Raw genomic sequence first — 23759 nt, 5'->3', positions numbered from 1 at the left:
CACACCAAAGATTCTGGCTGGGCATATACTGCTCCATGCACATCTGGTTGCTCTCCTATTCAGCGTGACTGACCCGAGGGTCCAAAATGCTTTGGTCCTACATTTTCGTTCTGGGCCTGCTCTCCACAGAACTTGTACGAGTTGAGTGGAGCAAAGCAGGCTTTGAGATTGATAGACAAGCCGACTTGCTTGATGATTGTCCATTATCAATCCATCTCCATAACCGTCGTCCATGAAAACCACGAGAGAAAAAGATTAACCGAGAAACATATATACGCAGCAGTGCAGCAATCACATGCATGCACAAACCGGCGTGCACCGTGAATCCTTGAACCCGAGAACCCACCCCTTGCACTGGGTGTTAAGTGAGACGAGACGAGCCACCAGTACAGTACTGGTACAGCGTCTCTTTCCACGCGTATGTCTTGGGCGGCATCCATCATGCTGGGCAGGTTAATTGTGCTTGTCTAGTTTGATGAAATTAGGGAAAGATCTTCAGTATTCACCTCTTTCTCGGTTCCACCAGATATGTGTGCTAAGTATGCTACTAGTATCAGTAGCTCAGAGTGTTGGATAGAAGAAAGCCGAGGTTTTCTTGTTAGTAACCTTGTGACAGATTGTAATCGAATTTATATTACACAATAATAAAGGGCCCCAACTTTTGGAGTAAAAAGAAAAGTAAAAAAACAGGTCGGCCCAGCCATCCCATCGGTCGACACCAATAATGCGAGCCTCCGACAAATCGCTACCGACCAAGAAAAAGTTGGTGCCACACCAATAATAGGATTGAAAGCACCACCACTTGGGTACAAGTACGCTGCTGTATATCGCCTGCTGTACATCAATGAAAGAGGAGTTGAGCTTTAAGAATCGGCCACCGTCGCCGACGCCGCAGCAGGCGATGGAGGGAGGCGAGGACCCGCCCACGCGCCTCATTGGCAACTTCCTCCGGAAGCAGAGGGCGTCCGGCGCAAAGCCGTCGCTCGACCTCGACCCGGAGATGGAGGAGCTCGGGAGGCCGTCGCACGGCGCTCGGCGTGTCTCCTTCGAGGACGAACACCAAAAACACATCTCCTTCGACTCCGACTCCAACTCTGACTCTGACGCGGAGGGCAGCGGTAGGCGCGCCGACGAGATGGTACGCTGCAAATCTACCTCCACGGGAAAGGGACCGTTATTGCGAGCCCAGACGCGCTCCCGGCTCATGGACCCGCCGCCGGCGCCACCCGCGGCAGCTCCTGCCATCGACAAGAAGCACAAGTCGTCCGCCTCACGGTCCCCTAAGCCCAGCCAGTCTCCCGCATGGCGCTGGTCGGGTCCGATGGACGGGGAGGAGGAGGACCCATTCGTGGACGAGGACATCCCCGACGACTTCAACTTGAAGAGTGGCAAGCTGGGCGCTCTCACCATCTTGCAGTGGGTCAGCTTGGTGCTCCTCGTCGGGGCGTTGGTTTGCAGTGTCACCATAAGGATCTTGTCCAGGAAGAAGGTGTGGGAGCTGCAGCTCTGGAAGTGGGAGCTCCTCGCGCTCGCGCTCGTCTGCGGCCGTCTCGTCTCCGGGTGGGCCATCCGGATCGCCATGTTCTGCGTGGGGCGCAACTTGTTGCTGCGCAAGCGCGTGCTCTACTTCGTCTACGGCGTCCGCAGCGCCGTGCAGAACACGCTCTGGCTTGGCCTCGTTCTCGCGGCCTGGCATTTCTTGTTTGACGACAAGTGCCAACTCGCGCACATGGTGGTGGTGTCCTATGTTATGAAGATACTATTCTGCTTGCTCGTCGCCACCCTCATCCGGCTCGTCAAGACGCTGCTGCTCAAGGTGCTCGCCTCGTCCTTCCATGTCTCCACCTACTTTGACCGGATTCAAGCGTCATTGTTCAACCAATATGTCACTGAGACGCTCTCGGGGCCGCAACTAGTTGAAGAACAAGGCCCCATGTTTGCTGAGCCGAGTGATCTCCATGCCGCGATGCCAACCAAGAATCTATCGGGGCTAAGGAGCTTTCCGCCATCGGTTTCAATGTCTAAGCAGCAGGGCCAAGGAAGCAAGCAACTATCCAAGGAGAAAAGACAGCATCAGATTGATGAAGGGATAAGCATTGACAAGCTCCATAAGCTCAATCGGAGCAACGTCTCAGCCTGGAACATGAAAAGGTTGATGAAGATTATTCGGTCTGGGACGCTCACCACTATAGATGAGCAGATAAAGCAGGCAACAGGAGAAGGGGATTTGTCAGCGACACATATTCGCAGCGAATACGAGTCACAGATGGCCGCAAAGAAGATCTTCCATAACGTAGCCAAGCATCGATCCAAGTAAGCATTTCTTTCTTGTCTTAGTTAGATGTCCTTGTCTTTTACTCCCTCGGTCCCATAATATAGGAACGTTTTTGACACTAGTGCAGTGTCAAAAACATTCTTATATTATGAGACGGAGGGAGTAGTATACATATGTGCTGTGGTTTAGGTAGTCGTTCGTTTAGACCCGCCAAGAAGACCTGGAGTACTTGCCAACATAGCCTTCATGTTGATGCAGTAGCTGTGGTTTAGGTAGTCGTGGATGTAATGTTCATCATAGTCAGTGTAGACGCAGCTAGCCGGAGGTGCAAAAAATATATGCTTTGTTGTTGATGACGGAGCTGCCGTCGTGAACAATACAGCTTGCCGATACTAAAAAGGGTGTCATAGGTGATGATACCATCAGTTTAGCCAATACCAGAGGAAACCCATAGAGTGTTGGAATTAACCACGTCGGCATGTCCGGGAGGGATACGTAGCACTCATCCGAGTAGGCTAGTAACGAAATAGCTCTGCGTACGACTTCAAATGTATGATTCATGTCCGACCCAGTGGTCCAACGATTGCTGTTCATTCATAGATTTGATCGGAGGGTGACTGAGCAGTGTCGTACAGCATCATATAAAAATTCATCGTACGCCTAGCACTGCTTTGTACTAGCTTTGTACTAGTATAAATATAGTTGTAACCTATGGCGTGTAATCAGAAAGCAATAAACAAAGGCACGTCACGGGCTTTTAGCAATCCAACCTCATGCGTACTACTAGTTCTTTGTATAAGAGCAAGTACAATAGCAGGTCTATAGCCGGGCGTGGAGTTTCTGCTCCCAAACTCAGCTGTACCCACGCTAAAAAAATCAAAATAAATATTAGAAAAATTCAGAAAAATAAAAAAAAATTGTGGTATATAATTTCATGCATGAGGTCCGTCATGGTGACATAGTTCTTCCCATTGTTAATGGCATGTATTGCAGTAGTAGAATCAGAGAACACCGGAGATGTCCATACTATGGATGATGCCGCGGTAATGATGTGTTGACGAAAATATGGATGAAGACCATATTGATGAAGACCTTAGTCATGTATCATCGGCGATGCCGTAGCAGTGAGCATGTAGAGATGATGCGTTGCTTGAATTCATCCCTTGCAGTGACAATATGTCGATGTCATGCCGCGCGAGAGAAGTCCATTAAGAATTACGTTTCTTTTCATACTAGCCTATCGTGTGGATGTTGTATGTCGGTCGGTTCTCATAAGTGTGCTTGACAAAGGTTTTTGTTTTTTTTTGTTTTTGACGTGGTGTTGTCATATAGCTTGACGGTGGTTGGCTTGACGCCAAGGCGTCGGTACAGGTTCAGGTCAACTCAGTATAGGTACATCGCTTTGCAATAGGTCATGTTGACGGCCAGTTAACACGTCAAAAGGCATTCAATCGACCAGTGAGTGCTTTTGGCAAAAAGAATACCAAAAACCAGTGGTGTTGGCAAACTATTGGCGAAACGGTGGATTTTTTATACTATATATGCCCAATGTGGTCGTTTTAGTCAATTTACTTGATAGACAAATGTAGTTTATCTGTAATGCTGTAGAAACTTTGAGCTCATGATGTGAACTGATGGTATAATTTTCTCTATAATTTATAAATAGCGTGCTAATTGTTACGACTTGTGTAGTGCACGGCTGTGTGTTTAATGTTTATCACAAAGAGAATAGTTTACAGAAGTTTATAAATGCTCACGTTTAATTATTTCCAATGCCGGTTAAAAAAATTCATTTCCTATGTGGTAGTTCGAATATAGTGGCAACCTTGCTGATTCAGATTCTTGATCATGAATGTACGGATAATGCAGGTACATATACTTAGCAGACTTGATGCACTTCATGAGGCAGGAGGAAGCCATCAAAGCAATGCATCTTTTCGAAGGAGGACAAGAGTACAATAGGATCAGCAAGAGGTCTCTAAAAAACTGGATGGTAATGATCTTATTACCTTACTAGCTAACTCGCAATAAGGAATTATGATTGACTTCTGAATTCTGAAGATGCCTTTCCTACCATTGCTAGGTGAATGCATTTAGAGAGCGCAAAGCCCTTGCTCTAACACTTAATGATACAAAAGTTGCAGTATCCAAGCTCAACCAGATGACTAATGTAGTTGGTGGCATCATCGTGTTTGTTCTCTGGCTCCTTATTCTTGGCATAGCGACAACGAATTTACTTGTCTTCCTCAGTTCACCATTTTTGGTGGCAGTTATTGTATTTGGAGACACTTTGAAGGCAGTTTTTGAGGCAATTGTTTTCTTATTTGTGATGCATCCTTTTGATGTTGGTGACCGCTGTGAAATCGAGGAAGTTCAGGTGTGGTAATATTTTACTTGTTTCTTCCTCATTGAATCTAATATTAGCTTGCACTCATTGACTAAAGCTTTAACCACCTGAATTTCAGGTTGTTGTCGAGGAAATGAATATCTTGACAACAGTCTTCCTTCGATATGACAACCTGAAGATATATTATCCAAACAATATACTGGCCACCATACCGATTATGAATTTTTACAGGAGTCCAGACATGGGAGAAGGAATTGACTTCTATATTCACGTTGCCACGCCGGTAGCGAAACTAGCACTCATGAAAGAAAGAATTCTACGGTAAGTAGAAGTGTCTTCATCCCATGGTTTGATCAAACCTGATTTGTTAATAACTGAACTATGTGCATGTTAACAATTAACATTAAACGTAATGTTGGAAATTTCCCTATGTTGCTTGTGTAATTTAGTATACTACAACGAACTAACCAAGTTTTAAACATGTGAAACCAGTTACATCAACAACAAGAAAGAGCATTGGTACCCGGGGGCGATGGTTGTCCTCCGGGATGTAGATGAGACCAACAAGCTAAAAGTATCCATATGGCTCTGTCACACGCTCAACTTCCAGGACATGGGGATGAGGTACGTGAGGAGGGAGCTGGTGCTCCAGGAGATGATCAAAGTTCTCAAGGACCTGGACATTGAGTATCGGATGCTACCACTGGACGTGAATGTGCGGAATGCGCCTCCTATTGAATCCACAAGGATGCCGACAACATGGAATTATTCCTGAAGCAGTGAATGTTCACGGGGCATTTCCTATCCAGTTCGAGCGGTGAGAGCTACAAGAGCCTTTGCTAGAAACTGGCGAGTAGAGCATGAGATGTTAGCGTGCCTAAGGCAAATCACTTGGTTTGATCTGTAATTAGTGTGTTGTTTAGTATGTAACCTTTGGAACACAATAACTGATCAATTTCAAATATTTTCCAAGCATGTATAGAACACGCACACGTGTGTGTATGTATGCCATTGTGTGCTTCCATTCAAGGTGGGACTCAGGTTTGGTCGGGTTGGCACGATGTGAGCCCGATGTGCCTCGGGCTGTAGCGATGCCATATCATCCTGGCCCGACTAGCACACCGTGACATGCCATGCTGGCACGACATTCCTCAGGCATGACACTGAAATGATCAGGGGAAACCAAACCCCCTTGATCATTTTGACATCGCCCATTCCTTCTCTCTATTGCTTGCATTAGAGTAGTGCTATTGTTACTTCTTTATCGGTAGATGCTATATTGTTGCATAGCATGTCTTTGCTACTAATGTTGATACCATACCTGCAATCCTACCATGCATGGTCTACGTATGCTAGAGTCCCATCAGTGGTCCTACATCCTTGTTTGTCTGCCATGCTATATTATTGGGTCGTGATCCCTTCGAAAGATGATCACGGATATGTCTTATGCTACATACCTTATATGTTACTTTGGTGGACCCCGGACATCGGTGGCTTACGACATGGAGCGAGATGGACTGCAACAAGATACCGGTTCTAAGAATAGGAGAATTATACGTTGTTGTCCGATTTGCTCACCGATGTCAGATCCTTCAGTTCAGCTCTAAGAATAGGAGAATTATACGTTGTTGTCCGGTTTGCTCACTAGTTGGAACGAAAAAATGCCTGAAGGTCAATACAAATTGTTCCAAAAGGACTATAGTTGTAGACATCTCCTAGGTTCCCACTAAATCATTCCCGGCCTTGATCCTTGTATCTCCTGGATGAACAAATACGACTACTGTATGGGATTCAGATAAGCGACGTCCATCAAAAGAACAATGGAGATGTTGTGGTGGCGCTCGTGCATGCGATGGTTGTGTGTGTGTGTGTGTGTGTTCTTTGTGTGTGTCTTCCTGGAAATGGGTTAAAAATCATGTTTTGTGTATAAAAAGAAAGAGGTTCAAAAATAAGAAATGTAAGAGTTCAAAACATGTAACAAAAAAAGTTTGTCTATAAGAAATTCATGTACGAGAATTGTTTTAGTAAATTCACAAAAAAAGTTCAAAAAATAGAGATTCAAATTTAAATACCAGAGAAGTTCGATGTATGGCCGTTTGGATCAACATGGTTGTTGAAATTGGCTACCCAATTGTTGAACCTTCGTCGACAATTAGGGCTGTTTGAAGTTACAAGCACATCACGAAGGTGGTGCCACAGTCTGGTGCCTATAAGCGTGAAACGGTTTGAGGGAAGACGCCTCTCAAGGGGCGATCGGCTCATATATTTATAGCAGGATTACACGTCTTGGAGACCAAGAAAGGAACCCTATATACGTATATATACAACTGTATGCAAACGGAATAAGCGAGGTTAGCTATACAAAGTTATACTTTAACATCCCCCCGCAGTTTGTGCGTCGGTCGAATGCATAAACTGTACCGAAAGTCCAGAAAGTGCTGAGACGGTAAGCCCTTCGCCATGATATCGGCAAACTGCTGTGAGGACGGCACGTGGAGAACCCGAATCTGATTGAGAGACATCTTCTCGCGAACAAAGTGGATGTCGATCTCGATGTGCTTCGCGCGGCGAGTAGAACATAACATGAGATGTTAGCGTGCCTAACGCAGATCACTTGGTTTGGTCTTTAAATAGTGTGTTGTGTAGTATGTAAGCTTTGGAACGCAATAATTGGTCAATTTCAAGTATTTTCCAAGCATGTATAGAACACGCACACGTGTGTGTATGGGTGCAATTGTGTTCTTCCATTCAAGGTGGGACTCGGGCTTGGTCGGGTTGGCGCGACGTATGCCGGTATGCATAAGTGCAGTATTGATTGGAATGAAGGGAGTAGAATCATAAACATCAGTTAGACCAAGCTAACATGATATACATGAAATGGTATAGCTAGCAATGTCGGCATTAAATTAAATGTCATAGGAAGATGAACACCATGACAGTGGAAATGACCGAGTGTTGTATGTTCATTTGGATCAACACGGTTGTTGAAATTGGCTACCCAATTGTTGAAAACCTTCGTCGACAATTAGGGCTGTTTGAAATTACGAGCACACGTCGGGAAGGTGGTGCCACAATCTGGTACCAAGTCCACCGAACAGATCACCACCAACTAATCATAGATGGCTAAGATTTTTCTTTTCTTTCTTGACTAGAAGAACGGAAGGAAGGAATATAAGCTTACTACCCTAACATATCTACTCCTATTACATCTGCCCTAACTATACAGTATCATGAGGCACAACCTTTGGTACACTTCTTCGAACGTGACATGATCGCTTGTCGATGCTAACATTTTTGAGACGTCACTAATTTAGACGTACATGGCCATTATTACTCCGACTAATAATGGAGTGGCTGCTATCTACTTTCTGGTGGCTAGTCATTTACACTCTTCCTTTTCTTAATTCTTGTAGGAAGGGGACATGCACGCGGCGGCGTCAACAGCATTTTGTAATATTGAACTAACACTAGGATAATCATCACGACCAATGGACCATTTGCAGTATTGAACATCTAGTAACAGTGAAGGTAATAAAGATCAGTCGACCAAGCTAGGTGTACTGAGAACGTGGTAGGTGTAGTGAGATCTGGCATGCAATGGTTGGATCCCGCGACAATGGGACGAGACTTGATTGCTTCCGTCTACGTGGTTTGATTTGATTGGAACAAAATAAGGCTCGGTCCCACTCCCTTAAAATCAGGAGGGAGATGATTAGATTAGAAAGAAAAAAAAGGAAAAAAGACAGGAAGAGAGTAGGCAAGCCGGATCCGCGACAATGACGCTGGAGGAGCATGATTTCCTTTCCTGACTCTTGAGACATTGTTTTAGGATAACATTTTTAGTAGTCTGTTGTCACAGACGGCAAAAAATGCTACTACACCTATGAAACATTATTAGGTGACCTACCAAACTTTCCTTTCAAGGTGGGTCCGTGCCCTCACTAAACTCCAATTAAAAACTCCAATTCTCTTCTCTGACGATGTGCTTTCTCAATATATCAATTTTTTGGGTAAGCGATTGGTTGTGCCGTTGCATAGATTGCATGTGATTGATGTCATTTTAATATCAATATAATGACCTTTGGCAAAACACATGGATAAATTTGTTTTTAGTTGCTGGTTAAATAGAAAATACAGATTACAAATTGACAATAAATATCAAGACTCCAATTACGCATACATTTAGACGATTGCCGGCACAAAGCATGAACTGAAGCATATCACTAGCTTGTCTAATGGCGATGAAGCCACGAAATGGCATCGTCAAAGCACTTTCGGAACCTCTGCATGCCAGCCGGCGGCAGGGAGATGCCCACCTCCATGACGCCGCCGGCGCTGCTCCGGCGGCTCTCCGCCAAAGCCATCGCGCCGGTCCTCGCCACGGACACGATCTCCACCTTGGCCGGCCGCCCGAACCCGAAATCGACGTCGTAGACCCGGAACCTCGGCGACCCCGCCACGCTCAGCAACCCGCCACCAGTCGCGACGGCCTCTAGAATCTTCTTCGGCCACGACCCCATCTTCTCGGGCGACGCGGTTTGGCCCATCGCCTCCTCGATAGCCGCTGCCACAGCCGTGCACGCGACGAGTACGCCGCTGCTGCCGGCCGCCGCGAGCTGGTTCTTGGGCGCGGCGTGCTGGGCGGCGCCGATGCAGTTGCCGAGGTACTCGTCCGGGACGGGATCAGGCTTTATCCGCGAGCGGTGGTCGACGGAGAAGAGGATGTAGGTCGGGTCGCCGCTGCTTGCTTCGGCGTCGTCTTTAGCGCGCTGGTAGCAGGACCAGATGAAGCCGAAGGTGGCGACGAGCGAGGAGCATCGCGGCGGCGGCGCGCCCGCGTCACCGGCCGCGGAGAAGACGACGTCCTTAACGCGCTGGATGTCCTCCCTGGAGAGCGTGAAGGTGGCGAGCAGCTTGTCGCTGGACATCTCGACGTACTCCATCTCCTCGGTGCTCGTGAGATCTCCGACGTAGATGTCGTAGATGTGGCTGAAACTGGGGTCCTTGGTAACGAGGCTTCTGTCGACCACAGGGGGAGGAGGCGCGGCGGCGCCGCTGCTTGCGGCGGCCCAGGTGTGGAGGAAGCGCGTGGAGGAGGCGCCATCGCAGGCGGCATGGTGGAGGGAGATGCCGATGGCGAGGCCGCCGCGGAGCACGGTGGCCTGCAGGGCGAGCACCGGGCCAACCCCCGTCGAGAGAGGCGGCACGAGCGACAAGATCCTGGCGACCTCCCTCGGCCCGTCGGCGGCCAGCTCGTCGACGTCGACGGCGTACCCGGCGACGGTGAAGGCGACGCCGTCGCCGGGCTGGTAGTGGAGCTCGTAGCGGTCGGCCGTGCCGGGCGTGAGGCGGAGGCGGCCGGCCAGCGGGAAGTAGGCACGGAGGGCTTGGGAGAGCGAGGACCTGAGGCTGGAGATGATGGCGGATGGGACAAGGTCGTTGCCGGTGGTGTCGGGGGTGAGGCGGTAGAGGAAGACGCGTTCCACCGGCGGGGAGTTGAGCCAGTAGACGTCGAAGAAGGTAAGCGGGAGGGAGGTCTCCGGCGCCGGCGGGGGCGCTACGACGGCGCTCTCCAGGACACTGAGCTGCGGCGGAGAAGGCAGAGGGTCCATGGCTCCTTCACGCGCTCGGAGGAGAGCAGAGCAGATCAGCTGTGGGGATCGATTGATTGATTATCGGGTGGTGACAAATTAACCAGAACGGGCCCTCGCCACGTCTGCTGTGCCTCTATGATATCTTATCCAGCGTGAGACAGAGAGAGTGGGAAGACTGACAGAGATCTCGCCACCATGTGTGTCTCCTAGTTTGGCAATGTGATTCTTCAGTTTGAATAGATTGAAATTTTGAAAAGTTCCAACTTTTTGAAAGCTTGAAAATTTTGAAGTTTGATATTATTCCCAAAAAAGTTTTGGAAGTACAAATGTCCAGAGTATGTGAAAGTTTAAATTCCTGAAAGTAGAATATTTTTTTATTGAGGGCTAAAATTATAATATCTCTCAAAATTTAAATCTAGATTATATAGGGGTTGTGGCGTCTATGAGGGGAAAGCTCATTTCTCCCCCATATATCTGTATGAACAGTCCGGACACAAAAACGCATGCCCAAAGGCTCCCTCAAAGCTGGGTCGAATGATCAGACGGTCTGGACTCTCCAAAACCCAGCCCATAAGTGGGAGATAAATGGGGATGTCCAGACATGTCCGCCACATTGAGCCGACACGCCGGGCTTATTCAGTACCCTATGAAACTACCAGGGAAAACCCTAATAGTAGCACGGGGTTAAGAGCTAGCAATAGCATAGGGGCCGTGCTACTGCTAGGGCGCTACAACTAATTGTTAGTAGTAGCGCGTGGTCTGGCCCTACACTACTACGAATTGTGTCTAGCAGTAGCATGGGGTTGGACCCGTGCTACTACTAAATAGTAGCATCGCCGGTTGTTGCCCCACGCCACTAATGTTCGTGTGTATTTCATTTCTTTATATTTATATTTTATTTATACATTGTTATACAAATTTTTATACTGTAGCAATGAAAAGGGCGTGGAAGAAATACGGATTAAATTAAAGTGGATGGATGCAAGTGACTAAGTTGAATTGGTAGGACGATATGATGTTGGGACGGCACATAAATGTCGAATGAAGGCAATGTCTATCAAGTTCAATTTGCATTGAGGGGCATATATAAGGAGGTTGTTGCATCCTCATAACACAAATCACTTGTGTGTCGAATGAAGGCAATGCCTATTAAGTCCAATTTGCATTGGGGGCATATAAGCTGGTTGTTGTATCCTCGGAAGTCAAATAACTGTTTGCAACTAAGGTTGTCAAGGCTCCTCAACCGTCATACTTTAATCTAATATGTGTTTATTCCACCCAATGATATAACAACTCATCATTATCATAATGATATAACAACTCATCATCATCGTAGTCATATAACAACTCATCATCCGTAGTCATATAATAACTCACCATCATTCTAGCACATGACAAGTACTACGACCTCCTCCTCCTCCTCATCGTAGTCATATAACAACTCATTATTTGTAGTCATATAATAACTTGCCAACAATATAGCACATGATAAGTTAACCAACAGTAGCTAATTGTTAATTATCATCCTAGCACTAGTGTAGAACCGGGATTTAGCACCACTAAGATTTTCGAATTCAGGAAAATAATTTCTCTTGACATCATCAAGATCCTCAAGCCATGAAACATAATGACTTATCTCCTCGCAGTTTAGTTCAGCCCCAGGACAGTGGACGGTCCTGTCTACCAAGCGTTGGACATGTTTGCTTGAATGGAAATAAGCTGTCAATAGAAATTAGTTGTCAACTATTTTTCAATAAACAATATCGAAGACATAAATATGGCTGAGAAACTCACATAATGGTAGAACTGGAGGCGTCTACACATCGACCCAAATGTCTCTATTACCTTCAATATTATCTTCGGGACGAATATCGAAGGTGATAAACATATCAGGCTCAAATGCATAAACCTTGCATAGTGCTTGCCAAGTTTTGCATTCAAAATAGGTGTAGGTGTCTGCATTGTATAATTTGACGTTGAAGGTATAACCATGCTCGGTCTTCAAGTAAACTCTCTTTACCTCCATAGTTTTGTTAGGACTGAAACCTATCTTATCCAAGACAAAAATTCTTGCATGGCAGGGGATACGCTAGTAGAATAGTGAAAATTTAAGATTATAAGTTGAAGCAAATGAAGCGTAAGTCATGCTTAATTACGAAAAAAGACTTGCCGTTGTGACTTACTGTATCCACTTTGAAGGTCTCATCCAGCTTGATGCTGAAGCGCCTATCATCAACTAGGAAATTTCTGTCACACAGGCCACGCTGGTCTTCGTAGTATTCGCACATAATGAAATCGTTTTCGTTGTCAAATGACATTTCCTATGTTCATAGTGAAACATTAAACATTTATTAGTTCTATTAATGCAACTAATTCAACTAGTTCTATTAATTGAACTAATTCAACTAAGCACTTACTAGAAATAAACTAGTTCTATTAATTTTCTTACTAACTAGGACCTACTCATCATCATTATGTCACATGACAAGTACTCGCTAGGACCTACTCCTCTCTCTTAGGTAATAAACCCCTCCATCTGCAATACGGAGAATAGAGATCCACGTATCTCCAATTTGTGGCATGCGCACATCGATTCCATCTCCAATTGGTTGCCTGCACACATTCATTACTATTATCCATCCTTTGATTTTGAGAACATCTGTTAGAGAAGTCGAGTATGCACTTTGGAAAAGCCACCGACAGACTTGGCCATAAGCTAATAATACTCATTTCACCTTCAGTATACATCTGCTGAGGCCCAACATCCTTCGAAAGCTTCTGTTTGAAGAACATACTAGTAACATCATTAGCAATATGGTGTACTTAAGAAGAATGTATGCAAAAGATGGACTAGTGATACAATAGTAAAAAAAATCTTACCATGCTATTTGCATGGATCTTACCATCACTCAACTCGTGGACTAGTGGTACAGATCCACTATAATTTTGGGTAACTTCATAATTGATCTTAAAAGTCTTACCATCATTAGCAAGTAAGACAAGATAAATTTTCTCCTCCCAAGTTAGCTCTGAACCATAACTGTAGTAGGTCGTGTCTGCTACCTTCCATGTATTTCTTGGAGAAAGGAAATAAGCTGTCAATTATAAATAAACAAGTTTAGTAGGGATGAAGGGAGTACAACAAAGATAGATTTGAAGGTAATCCTCCCCAACTCACTCTTTCATTTCTAAGTTTGGTAGTGCATTGGTATGTATTTTCTTCAAATTTATGTTTTGCTTTGTTTTGACTTATGATAAAACTATGGTGGCTAAAATGAATGAAAGCTTGTAGCTATGCATTTTTTGAAAGGAAGGGAGGAAGTGTATTAAAAAAATTATTTGGTTGCTGGTCCTCAATTGAACGAAAAGAGTACCAGAAAAGGAAATTGCTATTGAGAGTGAATGGTGGTATAATGTATGAAGAAATATTTTGCTGTTACACTCATTTCAGTTTTGGGCACAAAAAAATTTGACCGACCCCCTGATACAACTTTCCTGGCTCCATGACTAGTAGGGGGTGGGAGCGGGTGGCGTCCCTGGGAAATCCACTCCCGGGAGGACGACGCAAGGGTCCAAAATCTTTTGGTCCTACATTTACGTTCCGCATCTGCTCTCTAGAGAACTTCTCCGAGTTGAGTTGAGCAAAGGAGCCTTTGAGATTGATAGATGCAAGCTGGCTTGCTTGATTATTGTCCACTATCATTCCATATCCATAACCATCGTCCATCTAAACCATGAGAGTAAAACATTAACATATATACATAGCGGATTAACAATGACATGCAAGCACAAAGCGGCATGCATCGTGAATCCTTGAACCCGAGAAAGCCCTTCCATTACCAGCATAGTACTCGCACACCATCTCTTTCCACGCGTACATGCTGGGCGGCATCCATTATGATGGGCAGGTCAATTGTGGTAGTCTATCTTTGATGAAAGTAGGGAAATATCTTCAGTATTCACCTCTTTCTTGGTTTGGCATGTTTTGAGGGATGCTAACGTTCCAGCAAATATGTGTGCTAAGTATGCTACTAGTCTCAGTAGCTCAGAGTGTTTGATAAGAGAAAGCATAGGTTTTCTTGTAAGTAACCTTCTGGCAAAGTGTAACCGAATTTCTCTTGTTTCTATATCTATACCTTACTAATAAAGAACAGAGCATTTCTGCCCGTCTGTCGTCATATGTTTTACAAAAAAGCCCCTGATTTTTTCTTTAAATAACCCACAGTGCAACATTAAGTGCCCTTTCTCTATTGGGCTTCGGCCCAACAGCGACAACAGCTATCTCGCGCACCTTGGCGCTGGTGAGTATTCCGTGTCCAGCTGCAGTAGACCCAGTTCACTCTGTTTTCAGCCCGTTACGTCCCTGGGTATTATTATTTAATTTACAAAGAATATGTTAAACATGACTATGCAATAACTTCGCAACGTAATTCAGATTAAAATAATTTATATATGTAATTTGATCAGATAAATGTGTAGTTTCCAACCGTGCTATTATTTGTTTTTGTTAACCACTTTAAAATTTTGTTCAGGGCATAAACTTAATTAACCTAACTATTTTTTATGGTGTATTTTAGGAAATGCTAACACGCAATAAATTATATATATAATATATTTTGGGAAAATGGGTTGATACTCCTGGGAGTACATACTCCCAACCCGACCACAACTCACGATGCGTGCTACCATGTCGGGGGATGCATACCCATTTAACCATGTGTAATTAAATAATGCATTAATTAATAATCGACTATATCTCATGGCATGGATCAGGTTTGGTCTACAAAAATCTTCCATTAAAATAGGATCTGGGTGTGTGCATTGCCCACATATAGGCAGCGACTCACAACATGGTTATTCTCGCAGGAACCATCTTTGTTGGCCGCCGGCCGGCGATGGCTTCGTCAAAATTCAACGAGCTAATAATTTCTTCCACATAGTTAATTGCAAGTAGTGTTCTTGTTAATTCAGGCATTCATATGTTCCTCCTACTCTTACTTGCTACAGGTCGCTCAGTGCTGAAGTCGGGCGATCGACCGCTACACGGCAAAGATGAGATGCCGCAGCAGCGACAAAGGAGACGAGACGCGTGCAACAGGGGTTTGATGAAACATATGAGCTGAGTCGCGGTGGCCGGCAACCTATGCTCTTCACATCTATCAAATGTGTTCAGTGCAACATGTGCGTCAGCGGCGGCAAGGCGGCGACGATTATTTCATCCCGGGCGGTGAAACAGTGCAGTTTTCCATTTCTGTGGTTCACGACAACTGATGAATACAAACATTGGTCCTGTAATACTCTAGTTATTAGTTAAGCCATGAGGACCTGAGAGTCCACTCTACGGGGTATTTTTCATATCATTCAACGTCCGAGCTATATCAACCCTGCTACACATCAGCTTGGTACTAGTTTTTATATGCGTGCCGTGTATCATATCATCTTGATTCTTGAACAAAGACTAGCTATGTAAATAGCATACAGACCAGCATCTATATCCTTCTAATTTTCTCCCTACCCAAATCGCGCAATCTCAGTCCGTTGTGGACTGAAACCGATTTGATGTTCAACTCTGTACGTGCATGCTTCCTTCAATGTAAAGGTTGTATGATGAAAATAAATGCATACTTCTACCGACGATGCATTAAAAGTATGTTTTCCGAACATATATACTCTATTCTTCAGGTTATATCTTAGATATAATATATTCCTTCTGCAAGGAAATTTTTCAGTGTACTACTTCAAACATTCAGAAGGTAGTATATACTGATTCATGAATAATGTTGTATATACTCTTTTTTAGGGGAAATGTTGTATATACTCTATCATGGAAAGTGAAGTACATACCTGCAAATAATGTGGTATATAGTAATAGAGACTGGATTTTCTACTCTCGGGTGTACTACACCCGAGTTAGCAAAAAAGTTGAAAAAAGTTTATCAAACGAAATCCAAAAAATCTGAAATTTTGCTACATCAAACATTATCATATGTTTGAGGTTCTTGCCAAGTTTCATCGAAAAATAATATCTGAGGAGCTCTCACCCAAAAAAAAAAAATCGCTGCTGAAAGTTTTGTGCACTGTTTGAGCAGTGATTTTGTTATTTTTGATGAGACCTCCTCAGATGTTATTTTTAGATGAAATTTTGCAAGAACCTCAGCCATCTGATAATGTTTCCTATCCCAAAATTTCAGATCTTTTGGACAATGTTTGATCACATTTTTTCAATCTTTTGCTAACTCGGGTGTACTACACCCGAGAGTAGCCACTACTTTCCGATAGTAATATACTCTATCATAAAAAGGACAGCACATACCCCTTTTTTAGATGAGTTTATACTCCTTAAAAAAGTTAGTATCTATTCCTTATAAAAATGCAGACATACCAGTTAGAATGTCAGTATATACTCCTCGCAAGAAAAGTATATATGCCTTTAAAAATAAATTTTGTATGTACTCTTTCAATAAAAGTTCAGTATATACTCCTTTAAAAAAATCAATGTGTACTCCGTCAAAGAAATCAGTATATACTCCTTATATATGAAGTTTATACTCTTAAAAAAAGGTCAGTATATACTCCATCAGCAACTGTGGCAGTAAGCAGTAATTCCTAACACATGATTCATATGTATGCCATATAGTCATTTTTACCAATGCAAAAAAAGTGAAGGTATATGCAAAACATGGCGTAGAGGATGAGCTTCCATTTTTCTAAACTTAAGCCACCGCTTGCATGCCCTTTCTTATAGGTAGTAGTTATGCATGCTTAAGCTAGTTAGTTTGCTTCTTGTACGGGCGCGATCAACAGATATCCATCTAGCTACCTTATCCAATTAGGGAGTACATACTCCTGGGAGTATAAAAGAGGAGTCCTAAATGTATATATGTTATGAGGGCCTCTGGATCGGAAGGAGTATGAATGATCGATTTCAATGGGCATACAGAAGTAATAAATAAAGAAGAGAAAATTGTGTGATCAGTATGGATAAAAGAAGAATGGGAGATTCAAAAAATATGAAGGAGAGAATAACATAAAGGAATTGGTATTAATACCAAGAGTGTGGCATGCATGCAATGCAATAATAAAAAGGAGTTAATACTGAGGGACGTGGGAGGGGCAGGCATATATGCGTTGTTAAGAATTAGGCAATGCCGGCGCTCTATCGATGTAGATCGAATCAAAGCCGACATGTAGGGCGGTCCCGTGGGTGTATGGAGTTGTTGATGCCGTTGCGATTTGTACACAGGTTTTTGCGGACTTTGGGGTTTGTGGCTAAACAAAAATCAATCTACTAGATGTGAATTAGAAATTCCAAACTTGAGAGATCGATCAAATCTAATGTAGTTTATCTGCAATGTAGGAATTTTTTAGCTCATGATATGAACTAATGGTATAATTAATTCTATAGTTTAGAAATAGCATAGTAGTAATTTTTATGACTTATGTAGTGCACTGCTGTGTGCTTTAATATTTACTAGCAAAAATACCGGTGCGTTGCAACGGGTGAAATAAAATCCGCCACATGTATACGTCCTCTATTTCAACACGGGACCACACCTGTTTTGTCGTTTATCCTACTTTCCGCCCTCGTCGACATTGATGAGAGTATTTGATCACCTCCGCACCACGTTCTTCTTGCCCTGCATCGTTTCCATGGCCTACGTATGACCATCTCGCACATGCAAATTAATCATAAATTTTCAATATAGGATATTGCAGGACTCTGAAGAAATATAGAGGTGAGGCATACATTTGATTATGATAAATAAAAAGCAACTACTTATTTATCTTTAGTATATTTTGCCGATGGTATATAAATTCCTAAAATACAGTCTGTAAGGATAAATCTTTTTCCACCTCAAATGTTTTTGTAATTCTCAAGCATGTCTCAAAGAGCAATAAGTTGGGAAACCATGGTAAGGAGTGTCTTATTTTGGTTTAATCTGGGTCACCTATAAGTGGTAATTTAAAACTAAGTGGACATTATTGTTGATGGGTGGGCAATGCTTCACGGTGAGCGAAAAACTGAAAAATAGGCCAAATACATCCATCTGGTCACCCATCACTGGTTTTTATATGATCGTACCTTCAACTTTAGCTAGATTAGCACCATATATTCAGAATGCCCAATAGTTGAAGGTTTCTTATTTGCACTTGAAGCAATTCTACACATTAGCATAATCTGAATCATACTGTGACATAAACAAAGAAAATACTTGGATTGGATATATCAAGTTCCAAAGCATATATGTGTAAAGGTGATCGACTTGCTGGCCTTTTCCAAGTGCCTCTTCCATCCTATGCATGGTCATAGTTCGTAAGTAGCCTATTGCAAAATTATACATGGTTACAAAATATTCCCAAGCAAGAACAACATACTTGACTCTCTGAAGGGAGAAAAGGTGACTCTGCTTTCGGTCTCAAATCACCTGATAAAAGTGGAATTCCTAAGTCACAATAAAAAGGAACACTGCAATTCCTTTATGAAAAATAGGAAAGGGAACATGACATCTAGAAATCAAATATAGTGAGATATCATATCGTAAGCCTTTACTACCATTCTTCTTCTAAGGATTAGAACAAAGAGTGAAGCATTCATACCTTTCAACACTTGAAAACAACTGAACGATGTACCTCCGGTGGAGCATGGGTAGATGTAGTTGCGCCGAAGTCGGCAGAACACAAAAGGGAGTTGAACCCGTTTTTCTGTCAAATATATGATGCAAAAGCAAAACTGTTCTAAGTCTGTTGTATCCTAAGAGCCGAACAAAAACATTCCTAGATACTCCCTCAGTTCCTAAATATAAGTCGTTTTAGAGATTCCTATATGAACTATATACGAAGCAAAATGAGTGAATCTACACTCTAAAATATGTCTATATACATCTGTATGTAGTTCATGTGGAAATCTCTACAAAGACTTACATTTAGGAACGGAGGGAGTATTTTACAGTCTGCTATTCATGCACACTAAAAGGTTCTATATCAATATCATGGTCATTATTTAACCTAGCTTGCCTAGGTTTAACTACATATACTGGTGTAAACTCAGAATTCCATGCCTAGATATTTTGGAGAGCAAAAGGTATAGCTTAGTTTCAGTTACTTGGCAGATGTACAGTGAGTAGAGGAAAGAGGTAGTAGGTCTTATTTGACTTTGATAGCAGCTAATTGAGTTCCTTGCCAAAATTTAACAGAACTGCACAACTTATATGCCTGAGATGTACTAATTACCGTTGTTGGCGTTCAACTTACCCACTTCGGTCCGGTCTAAAAGCTTTGAGCGTGAACATGACGTTGTTATGCTTGTCGATGCTATTGAACATGTCCTTGAGCCCCTTGATCTGCTCCACCGAAACTGCAAAAATGCTAGTAGAAAATTATCAAGTTTAATAGTCTGAGGAAATGTTGTTCATCTCAGAGCATGCACATATGCCTAGTGTTGATTTCTTGAACTCGTTCATGGTTCTGAACTGCTTCATCATCTAGTCACGCCCAAATCTTGGCACATACACGAGCAGAAGCAGCAAGCACAAGAACTTTCATTATTTCCCGGACGGAGGAATTGGCATGTTAGCCACGAAGAATCCATGTGTATTTTGTGGCTGTGGTAGCGGCCGGCCGGTCGCCACAGAGGCCTTGCTCCCAGCCGCCTAGCTCCCTCGCCTATGCCCTCCCGCATCAGGGTCGAGGGAACAAGCGCTCCTCCTGGTTGTCAGTTAGGTAGCTTCTTCATGTCTTACAGTACGGCAAAGTCATCGATGGAGAGGTTCAATTCTGGCCTCTTGCAACGCATGTCCAGGGTGTGTCGGTCGCTCCTTGGTTGCGTCGACCACATGATTGCCAACTTCGGCGTCGACACATCCAACGGCAGCATGGAGAGCTCCAGAATCTGTATGCTGTCCTTTACCCTCTGCTGCTCCCCCGATGCGGTTGCATGCACGCTAGCCCCCAGTAGCAGGACTGTCACCTGCGGACCGCGATGTGTGCGACACCTATGGCCTGGAAGTGGCCGTGGCAGCGCAAGCTTTGTCAGTCATGTCCGCCACGCAGACAAAACCATGAGGCACGAGCCTTGCCGGCCATGTGTAATGGCACTGACGACCAATCACGAAACGGTAGCGGCGGCCAGGCCTGCCGTGTGCTTGGCCACCACGACATGGCGGCAGCAGCTAACCAGCCATGCTGATCGTGTTGTCCAACGTCACCAAGAGATGCGTGGCCGTGGCGAATGTCGGCGAGCGCCTGCCCGCCTTCCTCGGCCGCGAGTGCCTTGACATCGCTGCCGTCCGCGATCACACGACCGTCGCTTTCCAGTCGTTGGCATCCGTTGATCGAGGGGCTCAAGAGAGGAGCAGGGAGGCTGCCAAATAGATGAGATCCAAGAGGCAAAGAGAAAGGCGAGATGTTTACGTACTAGATGGGGCGGAGACCTAGGCCGTGGCCCATGCTGCATCCTTTTGTGTAACGAACAAGGAAACAAACTCTACTTTTTTCTCCTGATGGAGAGCTCCGCCAAGGTATTGGCCGGATTTGGCCCATCCGAATGAGTGAGCCTGCTCGCCACGTTCAGTACTCGTCGCTTACGGAAAAAGTTGACTATCCTTTTATATCTCAGCCATCGATCTTTGTGATTAACATAGAATCAACGAATATAATAGGATGACGTATGGAGAACTATGAAAGCCTCCGTCCTTTATTATTAGGTAAAGATAAAGATTGCAGACAGGATGGATTACAGAAGTTTACAAATTTTCTCGTTTTAATATTCCAAATGTGGAAGGGGAGCCTTGGCGCAGCGGTAAAGCTGTTGCCTTGTGACCAGGAGGTCACGGGTTCAAGTCCTGGAAACAGCCTCTTGCAGAAATGTAAGGAAAGGATGCGTACAATAGACCCAAAGTGGTCGGACCCTTCCCCGGACCCTGCGCAAGCAGGAGCTACATGCATCGGGCTGCCCTTTAATATTCCAAATGTGGTAGTTTGAATATAGTGGCAACTTAATGATTCAGATTCTTTATCTTGAATGTACGAATAATGTAGGTACATATACTTGGCAGACTTGATGCACTTCATGAGGCAGGAGGAAGCATTCAAAGCAATGGATCTTTTAGAAGGAGGACAGGGGTGGATGGTAATTATGACCTCACTAGCTAATTAAGTTGCAATAAGGAAATAGAATTGATTTGTGACTTTTGAAGATGCCTTTCCAAATATTTTTACATGTATTCTTCTGTAGGTGAATGCATTTAGAGAGTGCAAAGCCCTTGCCCTAACCCTTAATGATACAAAAATTGCAGTATCCAAGCTCAACCAGATGACTAATGTTGTTGGTGGCATCATCGTGTTTGTTCTCTGGCTTCATATTCTTGGCATAGCGACAACGAATTTCCTTGTTTTCCTCAGTTCACCATTTTTGGTGGCAATTATTGTATTTGGAGACACTTTGAAGGCAATTTTGAGGCAGTTGTTTTCTTATTTGTGATGCATCCTTTTGATGTTGGTGACCGCTGAATTGAGGAAGTTTAGGTGTGGTAATCTTTTTCTTGCTCCTTTGCTCATTAAATCTAATTTTAGCTTGGACTCATTGGAAGTTTTAACCACCTGAATTTCAGGTTGTTGTCGAGGAAATGAATATCTTGAGAACAGTCTTTCTCCGTTATGACAACCTGAAGATATATTATCCAAACAATGTACTGGCCAACATACCGATTATGAACTTCTGCAGGAGTCCTGATATGGGAGAAGGAATTGACTTCTATATCCACGTAGCCACACCAGTAGTGAAACTAGCACTCATGAAGGAAAGAATACTACGGTTCGTATTAGTGCCTTTATCACATGGTTTGATCAAAACTGATTTGTTAACAACTGAACTATGAGCATGTTGACAACTAAACGTGAAACATAATTTTGGAAGTTTCCTATGTTTTTTACTTGTGTCATTTAGAATACCACATCGAACTAACCAATTTTTACACTTATGACTCCAGATGCATCAACAACAAGAAAGAGCATTGGTACCCAGGGGTGATGGTTGTCCTTCAAGATGTAGATGAGGCCAACAAACTAAAAATATCCATATGGCTCTGTCACACGTTCAACTTCCAGGACATGGGGATGAGGTGCGTGAGGAGGGAGCTGGTGCTCCAGGAGATGATGAAAGTCCTCAAGGACCTCAACATTGAGTACCGAATGATACCACTCAACGTGAGCGCACGGAATGTGCCTTCTATTGAATCCACAAGGATGCCATCAACATGGAATTATTCCTGAAGCAGTGAACGTTCATGTGACATTTCATATCCAGATCGGGCATTTCCTATCCAGTTCGAGCATTGAGAGCTACAAGAGCCGCTCGCTACCAACTGGCGAGTAGGACATGATATGAGCTGTTAGCGTGCCTAAGCCAGATCACTTGGTTCGGTCTGTAATTATTGTGTTGTGTAGTATGTACACTTTGGAACACAATCATTGATCATTTTAAATATTTTCCAATTATGAATGGAAGACACACATGTGTGTGCATGCGTGTAGTTGTTTTCTTCTTCTTAAGGTGGGACTTGGGCCTTGTCGGGCTAGCACGAGTGAGCCCGATATGCCTCAGGATATAGCCATGCCATATCAGCCCAATCCGACCAGCTCTCCTAATGTGCCATGTTGGCATAAAATGCCTCAGGTGTCGCTCAACCCTAGAACATTGACGCGCTTGTGCCGGGCCGGCCTAGGAACAGTCCACGTCGATCCGTTTGCGATGTTGCCGCATAGCGATTCACTGTCCCCGGCAGTGTGCTGCTGTGCATCTTCCTTGAGGAGCACGGTCCCCATCATGAGGTAATTGCGGAGTGAGCCAACAAGAGCGGACACCTCCTAGATCTCCTTGGATACAAGTGGGATGATGGTGGGCAACACCGGCCGCCCCTGCGCGGTGAGGGTTGCGGCCAGCTTCTTCGAATGGTGCCATCGAGCCGCCACACGGAGGTGGATCGAGATGAGCACTAGTAGGTGTGAAAGATCAACGGTGTCGACTAGACGGGGTATATGAATATGCGACTTACCAAATTTTATTCAAAAATACTTTTTTCATACAATTGTGGAATTGAAAGTTCACTAATGCAATAACTAAGTGAACAACCTATACGAGGTCAACAAATATAAGCAAAATAAGCAAGCTTGTAAAGTAAAGCAGAAGAATAAATGCATCAACAAGAGTAGTTGACCCTAAACGTGGATCCTTGTGAGGATCCTACATTGCCGTTTAGCTGCCCCAAATATATATGTCTGGACTGGCTACAACTCAGGATTACTCCGAGCTATAGCTTAGACATACAATTTTATCCCGGACACTCCAGGTATATCCTGGATACTCCAAGCTATAGCTCAGACACTCTGAACTATCTTAAATCCAACACAAACTCCAGACAACAAAGAGTTTAACATAAAACATTGAGCTACTTTTCTAGCATTTCCTTGAATATAGTATGGGTTTTCTCATTACGCAATGTTATTTCTTGGAATCACTGGAAGCCAAGAAAAATAGAAACTCATA

The 23759-nt window shown here is 43.9% G+C and overlaps 2 protein-coding genes and 1 pseudogene across 2 annotated transcripts; 2 read left to right on the top strand and 1 right to left on the bottom strand.

The window, feature by feature from the left end:
- The first annotated feature begins 820 nt into the window (after positions 1–820).
- LOC123185785 (mechanosensitive ion channel protein 5) lies at positions 821–5628 on the top strand. The gene is made up of 5 exons (XM_044597612.1): positions 821–2313; positions 4145–4268; positions 4359–4652; positions 4741–4943; positions 5115–5628. The coding sequence occupies exons 1-5, from the start codon at positions 845–847 to the stop codon at positions 5395–5397; spliced, it is 2373 nt and encodes a 790-aa protein (XP_044453547.1). The 5' UTR covers positions 821–844; the 3' UTR covers positions 5398–5628.
- Positions 5629–8716: 3088 nt separating this feature from the next.
- LOC123185775 (malonyl-CoA:anthocyanidin 5-O-glucoside-6''-O-malonyltransferase) lies at positions 8717–10385 on the bottom strand. Its single transcript, XM_044597601.1, has one exon. It carries the CDS (start codon positions 10232–10234, stop codon positions 8855–8857), a length of 1380 nt encoding a protein of 459 aa, XP_044453536.1. The 5' UTR covers positions 10235–10385; the 3' UTR covers positions 8717–8854.
- A 10010-nt stretch (positions 10386–20395) lies between these two features.
- Positions 20396–22486, top strand: LOC123190230 (mechanosensitive ion channel protein 5-like; annotated as a pseudogene).
- The last annotated feature ends 1273 nt before the right edge of the window (positions 22487–23759 follow it).

This window comes from Triticum aestivum, chromosome 1A (genome assembly GCF_018294505.1).
Source record: "Triticum aestivum cultivar Chinese Spring chromosome 1A, IWGSC CS RefSeq v2.1, whole genome shotgun sequence".
Taxonomy (NCBI): Eukaryota; Viridiplantae; Streptophyta; class Magnoliopsida; order Poales; family Poaceae; genus Triticum; species Triticum aestivum.
Note: the sequence above shows the minus strand (reverse complement) of the source record. Positions and strands in the feature narration are given on the sequence as shown.